At 38.8% G+C, this 13,508-nt stretch overlaps 1 protein-coding gene across 1 annotated transcript in view; it reads left to right on the forward strand.

Annotated features, from left to right (window-relative positions):
* Positions 1-1,541: 1,541 nt before the first annotated feature.
* Positions 1,542-13,508, forward strand: part of LOC123240721 (zinc finger protein 420-like) — an 87,171-nt gene continuing 75,204 nt past the window's right edge. Inside the window, exons 1-3 of the mRNA XM_044668439.1 lie at positions 1,542-1,605; positions 3,468-3,553; positions 5,616-5,760. Coding sequence (XP_044524374.1) covers positions 1,542-1,605; positions 3,468-3,553; positions 5,616-5,760 — 295 coding nt within the window. The remainder of the gene's footprint in view (positions 1,606-3,467; positions 3,554-5,615; positions 5,761-13,508) is intronic.

A 13,508-nucleotide genomic window follows, 5' to 3' on the forward strand; every position in this document is an offset into this window, starting at 1 on the left:
CCTGGTCATAGTGAATAATCCTTGTGATGATGTACTGTAGTCTCTTTGCCAATATTTAAGGTTTTTCCATCTATGTTCATGAAGGAGATTGGTCATTAGTTTTCTTTCTCTGTTTCTGGTGTGCCTAGCTTTGGAATCAGTACCCTATTTGTGTTATAAAAAGAATTTGGTGAGACTCCTTCTTTGGATATTTTGTCAAATAATTTGTATACTATTGGGGTTAGTTGTTCTTTAAATGGTTGATAGAATTCACTTGTGAATCCATTTGGCCCTGGGGATTTTTTCTTAGGGAGTTCCTTGATGATGTATTCATTTTCTTTTTTTCTGAGATGGGATTATTTAAGCAATCTATTTCCTCTTTTGTTAATCTAGGCAATTTGTGATTTTGTAAATACTAACCCATTTCACCTAGATGGTCCTATTTATTGCCCATGTGGGGAAAATTCTGTTAGCAGAAACTAATAAGAACATCAAAATCTACAAGTCAGAAATAAATAGGTTTATTGAGAGAAGACTGGTCTCACAGGAAAGCTGGACTCTGGTGAAGACCAAGACCAAAATCCCTGAGCCTGAGGAGATGGCCTTTTTTTATGCCCAGAAATCTGATGACACAGTGTCAGATGAAAAACAGTTAAAATTAAAATAGAATGAACATAAATCGTCCACATGGGGAGATCTTAATTAATGATGCAAGTGCTGAATAAGTTGGGAAGTACAGGAATCCTCACTCTGGGTGGTCACTAATATCTGTTATTATGACAGACCTTTCTAAGGCCTCTGCAATAAGAGGGCAGGCTCTGATTTCTTGCTGACAATTCCTATCCATGTCAGAAGTCAGGAACCTCCTACAGCTCAGGATGGCAGCTAAGGATAACTGACTTAAGCCATTACACCTTAGAGATGGGCATCCTGTATTGCTGACTGACTGTCTTATGCTGTACATACAACACGGTGTGGGGGGCTTGGTAGAACCTTTGTGTGACAGACTTCAAAGTGCCTGTCAACCAGGTTTCATACCAGCCTCAGCCGTACAGTGGTCCCTTGTCAGGAGCACCTTCAATCAAGAGCACTTTGAGATATGAGCCAGCAAAATCGCGATTCTTTGCTTTAATTTATGAGCAGATATTTGGATCACGAGCTTTTGCCACCCTCCACTAAACAGCCTGACGAACGTTTGGTTTCACAATTTACACAAGGCTGTCTGGTTTAGGTCAGTGTTTATCTGGCTATGTGAGCATTTGTATTGCATTGCTTTTGCTTTCTTCTTTATTTTTATTATCAATTTTTGGGGCAAATTTCTTATCTTTTAGCGATGGATCCTAAGAAAATGAGTACCAAGGGCAGTGCTGAGAGGAAGAGAAGGAGGATGTCCATGAAATTAAAGCAAGAAATCATTGAAAAAAAAGAGTGATGTGTGTGTGTTTCTGACTTGGCGAAGGAATACGATCATAGTACATCGATAATATGTAGGACTTTGAAGCAGAAGGAGTCGTTGAAGGTTATATCTTCCAGGCATTCACAATGAGGCTACCCAGAATGCCATGGGCTCCCTGGCCTCACAGGCTGCTGAGGATGGCAAAAGGAGAAGAAAAAGGAAGACAAGAAGTGAGGCCAGAAGGGAGAGAGAGCTCAGTCTCCTTTCATGGGGCTAAGAAGGAAAGCCAAGGTGGGGGCGTGTCACACAGTGGTTTAGGTGGCAGCTTGTGTAACATGTACAACCCAAATAAAGTTTGGTGTTAAAAAAAAGAAAGACATACCCAGAAAAAGCAGCAACAGGTCATGTGTTGGAGCTGTGAGAGGACACTTGTTTCACACATTATGCAAACATTCTGAAAAGGAGGAAGAAACAAACTTCCATGGAAAGGTTTTTGTTGAAACAACCTCTTTGGCCTGGTGCATGGTCAGTCTTTGTGTATGTATCATGTGCTACTGAAAAGAAGGCATATTTCTTTTAATCCCTATTCAGTTTTCTCCAGATATCTATTAGCTCTGATTTTTCTAACATTTCATTTACTTTCCGAACTTCTTATTTGGTTTTTGGTTCATTTTATCTAGTTGTCATAGGGAAGGTCCAGGTCCCCCACTAATATGGTTTTACTATCTGTTTCCTCCTTATACTCCTTTCATTTGTCCTTTAAAAATCTGGATGCTGTACCATTTCGTGCATTTATATTGAGTACTGATTTTTCTTTTTTCTTTCCTTTTTTTTTTTTAAACCCTTGTACTTTGGTGTATTTTCTCATAGGTGGAAGAGTGGTAAGGGTGGGCAATGGGGGTCAAGTGACTTGCCCAGGGTCACACAGCTGGAAGTGGCTGAGGCTGGGTTTGAATTTTCTTTCCTTTTTTAAACCCTTAAGGGCTGGGCAATAGGGGTTAAGTGACTTGCTGCCCACAGTCACAGAACTAGGGAGTGTCTGTGGCCAGATTTGAACCCAAGACCTCCTGTCTCTAGGCCTAGCTCTCAATCCACTGAGCTACTCAGCTGCCCCCCTGATATTTTTTCATTATTCATTTTATCAAGATGTAATTGTCTTCCTTTTCTCTTTTAATCAAATCTCTTTTTACTTTAGCTTTGTCTGAGATCATGATTGCCGTTCTTGTCTTCTTTGTCTTAAATGTAGCCCAATAGATCCTGCGCCAGCCTCCTACCTTTATCCTGAGTGTATCTACCTGCCTCCAGTGTTTCTTGTAGACAACATATGATGGGATTCTGTCTTTTAATTCATTCTGCTCTCTGCTTCCTTTTTATGAGTGAGTTCAGCCCATTCACAGTCATGATTATATCTGTGTATTTTCCTCCATTTTGACTTACTCCTTTCTCTCTTTCCCTCCCCTCTATTGTTTCACTTTTAGTTAGTCTCCCCCTTTTCCCTTTCCTTGTATTACTCCACTCCCACCTTCTCCCTTCTTATTACCCTTTTATTAGAGGGCCTTTTGAACATCCCCCCAACTTCTCCCTCCCTTGTATTACTCCCTACCACCGACTGTTTCTTATTACCATCTACTTCTCTATAGGGTAAGAAACAGTTCTGTCCCCCAATGGGCTTGCCTGTTCTTCCCTCTCTGAGCCTGTACCAATGAGAGTGAGGTGTAAGTATTGCCTGGCACCAGCCTCTTCCTCCCTTCCATTGTTCTGGTCTTCTTCCACCATGGATACTTCTTTATATGATAGATTTTACCTCATTTTACCTCTTTTCCTATTTCTCTTAGTTTTATCCTCTTTTTTTACCCCTTGTTTTTTATATTTTCTTGGCATATCCTAAACAGCTTCCACTGCACCCTCTATGTGGACCTCTAGCTACTAGGATAATGACAATATCTTTTAAGACTTACAGATGTCATCTTTCCATTAAGGAATATTTGCCATTTGACCATATTCAAGCTCTTACATTTTTTTCTCTTTCTCATGTGTAAAGTGAAGAGTTTTCCTAGCTGCATCCCTGTGCTGTGTGCACTTCGTCCCTGAGAGCTCTGTAGCGGGAAGTCCCGGGAGAAAGGAGCTAGGAACACTGACCGGGAAGGAAAGACGACCAATCCGGGGCTAAAGGAGGAGGTTTAAGAAGGGCTTCCCAGAAGCATTTTTTTTTATTCCCTTGGATGCAGCGGTGACAGGACGATGGCTGAGAGAGCTCTGAATGCCCCCGTGGCTAGTTTGAGAAGAGACTTCCCTGCCTGCCTGTCTGTCTATCCTCTCTTATTCAAGTATATATATATATATATATATATATATATATATATTTTTATTTTTTTTTTAAACCCTTGTACTTTGGTGTATTGTCTCATAGGTGGAAGATTGGTAAGGGTGGGCAATGGGGGTCAAGTGACTTGCCCAGGGTCACCCAGCTGGGAAGTGTCTGAGGCCGGGTTTGAACCTAGGATCTCCTGTCTCTAGGCCTGACTCACTCCACTGAGCTACCCAGCTGCCCCCTTATTCAAGTATATATTAATCACCTCACCTGATCAGATTCAGGACTCAAGTTAGCTTGAACAGAGGGCACCACTAGAAGTTTGGAGAAAAATCCTCCCTTTTTTTAAACCTTTTTAGTTCTAGAATTGAAATAATAAGGTGGGTTTGGGGGGATGAATTGGATATTATTTATTAGGCCAGTATCACAGTAACCTGGGTTCTGGAAAGGCCACCTAAGCACAGGGCTGATACAGCCAGAGACTGAGAAGACACCCACCCACTAAGATGATACATGAAAATTGTTTAATTTTAACAAGGAAAAGGTAAGAAGGTAATTCGACAACTTAAACTAAAGGTTTCTATCTAAACTCCACAAGATCTAAATGTCCTGTCACCAGGAATCTTCGTGGATTTTTCCAATGCAGGATCTGTTACACCTATTTCTGGATGTGTCTTTTCAATAAATTAATTTTTTCCCAAATCCTCAACCTTTCCTTATTCTCACTTGTACTGATTACCTCATCCACCTTAGGCTTCTCCCACCAGGGGAAGTTTGTTATTCAAATATCCCTCATGAGTTAAAGCAAAAAATTCTGATCGTGACTGCTGGTATCTCAAATTGCTCATGACTTAAGGTGCTCATGTATCGAAATACCACTGTATGTAGATAGATAGATAGATAGATAGATAGATAGATAGATAGATAGATAGATAGATAGATAGATAGATAGTGAGAGGGAGAGAGGGAGAAAGAGAGGACACCAGTGATAGAGGAATTACCTTTTTTCTTTCTTTTATATTGTGGAGAGGTTCAACTGACCACATTAATGGCTAGTCGATTACTAAATTAATTTAAAATGAAGAAATTCTGCCTCTTGAGAGTTATAGTCATTGCAGTCAATTTTCTTTCTTATGAATGAGCTCAATCCCCAAACCCAGTTAATCAAATGTTATCTTTTTAAAAGATGATCACCCCCTTCCTTTCCTCATCACTTTTATTCTTCTGTAACTAAATATAAAATGACAATATTTTCTAGTATGAAATGACATTCATCATAAAGACAAACCAGGATATTTGGCCACATTATACCCAATGTTTTGCCAAGCTCTCACTATAATAACAAAAGGCTGCTCTTCTTCACTTAGCTAGAATCAGAATCTGATCCCAAATAACTGGAGTCCTCTTCATGATTTCAGCTAGATAAGAGTTTTTCAGCCTTTTAGCAAATTAAGTAGAAAATTACTTTTTCATTGTTTTCTCCTTATTCATTGGTCATATTTTTTTCCCCAGAATACGCAGTACTTGCTACCTTCTCACAAAATGAAAAAAATGTTCTTACTACATGAATTCTGACACTTGTGATGAGGAGGGATTTCAGTTCACCTTCTCTCTTCTGCACAGAATCTCCTTCCCCCCTTAGAGAGCACATACTCTCTCCCTAATTCTATAGGGAAAAGCATTTCAGAGTGAGACACTTCTCCAGTCTTTACTCTTCCAACATGATTCTCACTTCAGACACAGTGTCTTTGTCACTATTCCATTAGGCTCTGAATGACTCGTCTCCAGAGCTGGCTCTGACACTCTTCAAGGTGAAGAGTTTGGGGTGAGTCCATTGTGTGCTTCAGCTTCTTCAAGTTAGTTGATGAAGACTAGATTGAATGAATTCTGCAGGTTCAGCTCTAAATCTTGTGACATTTGCTGGTTTAGGGGTCAATAACATTCAAGGATGTGACTGTGGACTTCACCCAGGAGGAGTGGTGCCTGTTGGAACCTTCTCAGAAAGAGCTGTACAGGGAAGTCATGTTGGAGAATATGCAAAATGTACTCTTCGTGGGTAAGGACCATTTCCTCTGTTAACTCTGAATCTGCCATTAAGGGAATATCTTCATTCCATGCCAAAGGTATAGGATTTGTCAATGACTAAAAAAGCAAAACTGCTGATCTCTGCACAGGGTTCTCCTCCTGCCTGGTTTTACTTTAAAAAAAAAAAAAAAAGTCTTTGAATTCTATGATGGGAAGCTGGGACTTTCATTTCTTGTTCCTGAAATTGTCTTTCTTCTATTTCAGATAGCTTTAGGTGAAAACTTAAAACCATGTTACAGATTTATATTCCTGAAGTTAATCACAAAAGTCATCTAGCTGACCTTCTAATTAGACCTAAATTTTGTGTGCAAATTCTCTGTTAATACCAAGGCAGATTTTCCTCTCAGATGGCCATTGAAGAGGATACTCTACCTGCCAAGGCAGCCCCTTCCCATATAGGATGAGTGGGATTTAGAAAGGATTTTTTGTTAAGAAGTATTAATGGGGGAGGCAGTGCCTAGAAGGCAGCAGAGCAGAAGCCAAAGCTATAACTACCCTTAGAATCTAAAACGAAAAGAGTGCTTCTAGAATTCTAGAATCACAGAATGAAAACGTTAGAGTAAGGTGAGGTTCCTGAGGAAAACAACTTGAAAGGTCTATTTCTGGGGACAAAGAGGAATTGAATATAAAACTGGGCAAAGGTGAGTGCAGAAATCCACCCTCTACATACTCCATATCCTGTATCTGTGCAGAGGGCAACTTCAAGACCCCGGACCCTTATTCAGTCTTCATTAGTGCATCCCACATTCACCCCTTGAAGGTAGGGATACAGGGAGGAAAGGAAAGGGGATGGAGGAGAAACCATCGGACTTCAATTCAAATAAGAAAAGCAGGAGTAGCAATTATGATATCAGACAAAGCTAGAGCAAAAATAGATCTGATTGAAAGAGATAAGGTTGGTAATTACATCTTTATAAAAAAGGCAGTATAGATAATGAGAGCATTTTGGTTCTTAACATATATGCACCAACTGATATCACCTCAAGATTTTTAATATAGAAACATATTTAATTTATATTTCATATTTATATTCAATATGGAAACTATTATGGGGAAAACCAGGGAAGGTGACTTAAGTATTAAATGTGGGCTCTGTGGGGTGGATAGGAGACAGGAAGGGACAATGAGTGAGACTTTACAAGCCAGGAACAGGTTTAACTATAAGGAGAAGACAATTGACTGAAATGGCAGTTAAGCCTGACCAACTGTCACTCAGCCCCACCCAGCCTGGAATAAATTCAGATTATTATGTTCACACAATGAGGACCTTAAATTACTAAAAACATACAGAGAATCAGTTTAATTATAATATGAGGGGAGGTTGAACTATGACTAACAACCCAGGACTGGAAGCAAAAGGGGTAAGTTCCTTAGCCAACCTGACTTCTGTCAGGTTTTGACAGCTTGGCTGAGGACCTGAAGAAGAGGGCTTGGGTTTGGGGTCTCACAACTATTCCAGGGATGTTTTTAGGATGCCAGGAACCAACTCCTCCAGAACTGATGATCTGGCCAGGTAGGGAGAGGAGTCTGCAAGCTGTCTTACCAGTTCACAGGCCACTTCCCTACTCAGTTTTGTTTTGCAGGATTGATGTCTCCTGCTTTCAGTCTTCACTGCTCTCCAGGATCCCAGGGAATCAGTGTACAGCTTGACTAGCTCTGAGGTCTCCCAGGGTCAGTTACAGCTTGCCCCAACCACCATGGAGTCCATTTCAGAGAGAGAGCCAGCCACTTCCTCCTTCCCCATTCCACTTAGAATTCTCCAGCCCTTCCTGTTAGGTCTTCTACATAATAACTAAGTAATCCTCCTCACAACAAAACATATATGCACCTACTGATATAGTCTCCAGATTTTTAATATAGAAGCTAAAGGAGAATAAATAGGAAATTGCTAATAAAACTATATTGGTAGTTTTAGAACTCTTACCAAAAAATAAACAAGAAAGGAATAAAGGAAGACTATGAAATTTTAGACAAGTTACATTTAAATAGGTATCTGAAGCAAATGGAATGAAATGGAGAAGGAATATATCTTCTTTTCAGGTGCACTTGGAAAATAGGCAAAAGACCATATACCAGGGTATAAAAACTTCACAATAAAATACAAAAAATTAGAAGTAATAACTGCAACCCTTTCAGATCATAATGCAATAAAAGTATTGTCAGTAAGAATTAATGAAAATAAACGTTTAAAATTAATTGGAAATTGAAGAAACTAATTGGTCAAAGAGGGTGGGTCAACAAACATGATGGAAACAATCAATGATGTCATTAAAGGAATGACAGTGAGGAGACAACATGTCAAAAGTTGTGGGATGTAACCAAATCGGTACTTGGGGGTGGGGGTGGGATTTGCATCCATGAATACTTATATTAATAAAATAGAGAGAAAAATAAAAAAGAACAAATTAAAAATCCAAGTAAAGACTAAATTAGAAATCCAAAAAAATCAAAGGAGAAGTGAACAACATTCAAAATTAAAGAACCCTGAACTAATAATAAATAAGACTAGGAGTTTGTTTTCAAAGAAAAAAAGGCAAATAAAGTAGAGCATTAATCTAACTATTTAAATGATTTGGCAAAATAGGAAAAGCAGTCCTACAAAATTTTTAGTGTGATGCAAATAGGATGCTGATAGATGAGCCAGGAGGAAGAAAAACAGAAAGACAACTATAGGAAAATTTCTTTAATGAATAGTGATGCAAAAATCTTAGACAGCTCACAAAATTTATTCTCTATGACCAGGTAGAATTTATACCAGGAATGCAAGGCTCTTTAATATTAGGAAAACTCTCAGCATATTTGACCATATCAATAAGCAATCTTAACAGAAATCACACAGTTATCTCAATAGATGAAGAAAAGATCTTCAACAATATACAATACTCATTCCTCTTAAAAACCCTAGAAAGCAAAGCAATAAAAAGGCCATCCTTTAAAATAATAAGTAGTATCTGTTTAAAACAGTGATGGGCAAACTTTTTAAAGAGGGGGCCAAAGGAAAGGAAATGCATTTCAGGGGGCCACATCTGGCCCGCAGGCCATAGTTTGCCCATCACTGGTCTAAAACCATCAGCAAGTATCATGTGCAATGAGGATCAGTTAGAAGCCTTCCTAGTAAGATCAGGACTGAATTAAGACTGTGTATTATCACTGCTATTATTTAATATTATACTAGAAATGTAAGCTTTAGCAATAAGTTGTTTTATTTTTTCTGTAATTATACGTAATAACAATTTTTAACATGTTTTCCAAAGTTTTGAGATCCAAACTGTGTCCTTCTCTCTTCCCTCACATGCTAAGCAGTTTGATCCAGGTTATACATGTATGATCATACAAAACATATTTCCATATTGGTCATGTTGTGAGAGAAGCCTCCTATAAAGCTAAAACTTTAAAACAAGAACACGTAGAAATAAAATAAAGTGAAGAACAGCCTGTGTTGATTGGCATTCAGAGATGTTCTTTCTCTGAAGGTCGGTAGCATTCTACATCACAAGTTCTTCAGAATTTTCTTGGTTCATTGTACTGCAGAGCAGAGCGAAGTCTTTCAAAATTGATCATCATACAATATTGCTGTTACTGTGTATAGTGTTTTCCTGGTCCTGCTCACTTCACTTTTATCAGTTCAGGTAGATTTTTCCAGGTTTTTCTTTTTTTAATTTAAATTTAATTTTTAAATTTCTTTTCAGTTACATGATTCATATTGTCTTCTTCCCCTCTTCCCTACCCCATCCTAGAGTTGAGAAGCAATTGCAATGGATTATACCCAGTGATGGGATGGTCAAACAACAGCCCATGGACCAGATGCTGCCCCCTGAAATGTTCTATCCAGCCCCCGAGACATTATTCCTAATCTGACAAATAAAATGAGTAGGATACAATATAATGAAACTTAGAAAGAGTTGCCTTAGAAACAGACTGACAGATGAGCATTTCCTTTCCTTTGGCCCCCTCTTTAAAAAGTTTGCCCATCACTGGTTATACCTACATTTTGTTTTTTGTTTTTTTTGTTTTTTTGTTTTTTGTTTTTTTAAAAATTTTTTTTAAACCCTTAACTTCTGTGTATTGACTTATAGGTGGAAGATTGGTAAGGGTAGGCAATGGGGGTCAAGTGACTTGCCCAGGGTCACACAGCTGGGAAGTGCCTGAGGCCGGATTTGAACCTAGGACCTCCTGTGTCTAGGCCTGGCTCTCACTCCACTGAGCTACCCAGCTGCCCCCTATACCTACATTTTGACTCAAAATTTATTTCTATATTTTCATTTTGTAATAGAGCAATCTTTTTTTTTCTTAAACCCTTAACTTCTGTGTATTGGCTCCTAGGTGGAAGAGTGGTAAGGGTGAGCAATGGGGGTCAAATGACTTGCCCAGGGTCACACAGCTGGGAAGTGTCTGAGGCTGGATTTGAACCCAGAACCTCCCGTCTCTAGACCTGGCTCTCAATCCACTGAGCTACTCAGCTGCCCCTTAGAGCAATCTTTTAAAACCAAAACCCACAAAATCCAGTGATAAGTCACATGTTTTATTCTGGATTTCTTCTCCCACACTATTTTTTCTCTTTTCTTAGGTATGGCACTGAATAAGTAAATTAATTTAGGTAGTATTGTCATTTTTATTATATTCGTTCATCCTACCCAAGAGCAATTAACGTTTTTTCAGATATTTAGACCTAATTTCATTTGTGTGAAAAGTGTTTTGTAGGTGTGTCCATATAATTCCTGTACTTCTCTTGGCAGATATTCCCAAATATTTTATCTTGTCTAGAGCAGTGATTCCCAAAGTGGGCGCCACCACCCCCTGGTGGGTGCTGCAGCGATCCAGTGGTGTGGTGATGGCCACAGGTGCATTTATCTTTCCTATTAATTGCTATTAAAATTTTAAAAAAAATTAATTTCCAGGGGCACTGAGTATTATTTTTTTCTGGAAAGGGGACGGTAGGCCAAAAAAGTTTGGGAACCACTGGTCTAGAGTAACCATATAAAGTGCTTGGAAAACTAGAAAACGGTATGACAAAAAAATAGGTATAGACCAATAGCTTGCACCCCGTATTGTAAGAGGGGGAAAAGGGGAATTACTATAGTTGGACTAGATATTTAAGGTTGGTCGCCAGAAATTGATTAACTCGATTTAGAAATAAAATAGACCCAAGTCAGGATGGCTTTTATGTTGGTTTATTTACAATTAGGAAAGTTGAAGGTAGGGAAATTGAGAGAGGAAAAACTCTGGCCTGGACCAAAGGCCCGAACCAGGTAGGGATTCAGAGGCCCCAGCAGAGTGGCACAGAGTTTAATTAAACAAGGCTTCTAGCTACAAGGCCTCCTCTAAGAGAGGTCTCCTTGAGGCTAGAGCCTCCAGAAATGCCTAAGGAAGAGAAAGGGAGTCACAGCCTAACTTGCCTACATGACAATTCAAAGGGAAGCAGTCTGAGGTCTCACCAGAGATCCTTCCACACCAAGTTCAAAGCACCAACTTTCTCCATAGGAAGTTATCATGATATTTAAAAGATAGCATCTTTAGTCACTTCCTGTGTCCACCTCCAGTTTCACATGGACAAATGGCAGCTTCAACACTGTTTTGGACTGCCCAGTGGGCAGTCACTTGTTTTTGATTTGTCACTTACTATCATGTGTGGGTCACAGAAGTTGGGCTAGGTGACATTCCTGCTGGCTAGAGTCTAAAGAATGAATGAGGATGAGCTAATTCCATTTACACAGTCCCCTCCTGATGATCTTTGGGTGCCTAATCACCCCAGGTGATCACTTTACATAATTATCTTGTATCCACAAAGGTCTTCTAACTATAATAGTTAGAGATAAGAGGGGAATTGAAGAGAGAAAGCAAAACCAATGTTTTGCTAGGCTCACTGACAAAAAATCAGTTGGGGGCAGTCCCCTTTTGGCATAAAAATGTACATTTAAAGTAACTGTTCAACCCCCTTCAGTTCAATTAATCGTACCCCAAAGTTCATTCTGGATCTCTTGATGCAATGTAGCTTCTTCAGGCATCTTTCTGCAGATAGTTCATTCTCTGGGTTAAGGAGTCAGCAAGCTTCTTTCCCTGAAAATTTTTCTCGAACAAAAACTTAATTCTTGGATTTTATAAAAATACAATCTCCTGGGGGGTGGGGGGGCAGCTGGGTAACTCAGTGGATTGAGAGTCAGGCCTAGAGACAGGAGGTCCTAGGTTCAAATCTGGCCTCAGACACGTTCCAGCTGTGTGACCCTGGGCAAGTCACTTGACCCCCATTGCCTACCCTTACCATTCTTCTAACTAGGAGCCAATACACAGAAGTTAAGGGTTTTAAATAAATAAATAAATAAACAAACAAATAAATAAATAAAATAAATGAAATCTCCCCTGAAGAGGGTGTTTAAAAAAGAAACACCCAGATCAGCTCAGGATACATGGTTGAGGGGACAGCTGGATGGCTCAGTGGATTGAGAGCCAGGCCTAGAGACAGGAGGTCCTAGGTTCAAATCTGACCTCAGACGTTTCCTAGCTGTGTGACCCTGGGCAAGTCACTTAACCCCCATTGCCTAGCCCTATGACAAATAAAATTAATATAGCAGGATATATATATAAGAGATATTAGGGTTTAAAAATTTTTTTTTAAAAAAAGGATACATGGTTGAGTTATGGGGGTATATGAGTCAATTATAAAAGAAAAAACAAAAACAGAAGAAAAATGAAACTTTGGGAGAAAGAAAAAATTTTTAAATCAGAATCAAAATATCAGTATCAAGATATGGTCCAAATGGGCATATGATTTAGACATAAAAAGTGATATTATAAGTAAATTTAGGGAACATCAAATTGTTTGCCTGGCAGATCTATGGAGAAAGGAAGAATTTATAACCAAACGAGAGATAGAGAACATTATAAGATGTAAAATAAATAATTTTGACTATAATAACTTTAAACTGTTTTGAGCAAACAAAACCAAATGTAACCAAGATTAGAAGGGAAACAACAAATTGGAAAATACTTTTTTATATTAGATTTCTCTGATCTCATTTTTCAAACTTATAAAGATCTAGGTCAATTTTATCCAAGAATACAAGTCATTCCCCAGTTGACAAATGGTGTCATAGATTATGAATAAGCAGTTTTTAGATGGAGAAATCAAAGTTGTCATTAGTCATATGAAGAAATGTTGTAAATGTCTCTTGATTAGAGAAACCAATTAAAAGAACTTTGAAGTATCACCTCGCCTCTAACCAGTTGGCCAATATGACAGTAAAGAGAAGTGACACAGATTGCAGGGGATTTGGCAAAATTGAGACACTTAATACCTTGCTGTTGGATTTGTGAACTGATCCATCCTTTCTGCAGAGCAATTTGGAATGACTCCTAAAGTGTCTTTTGATCCAGTACTGCCACTACTAGGTCTGTGCCCCAAAGAGATCAGAAAAAAAGGGAAAGGACCTACTTGTAGGAAAATATTTGTAACTGCTCTTTTGGTGGTAGTAAAGAATTGGAAACTGAAGGGATGTCTATAAGTTGATGAATGGCTGAAGGAATTGTGCTATGTTAGGGTGATGGAGTACTATTGTGCTGTAATAAATGATGAATAGGATAATTTCATAAAGAGCAGGGATGACCCTCATGAACTGATACAGAATGAAATAAGCAGAACCAGGAGAACATTTTACTCTGTAATAGTAATGTCATGAAATGTTCAGCTGTATTAACTTTGGTTACTCTCAGCAATACAGTGATCCAGTACAATTCTGAGGA

This window comes from Gracilinanus agilis, chromosome 3 (genome assembly GCF_016433145.1).
Source record: "Gracilinanus agilis isolate LMUSP501 chromosome 3, AgileGrace, whole genome shotgun sequence".
Lineage (NCBI taxonomy): Eukaryota > Metazoa > Chordata > Mammalia > Didelphimorphia > Didelphidae > Gracilinanus > Gracilinanus agilis.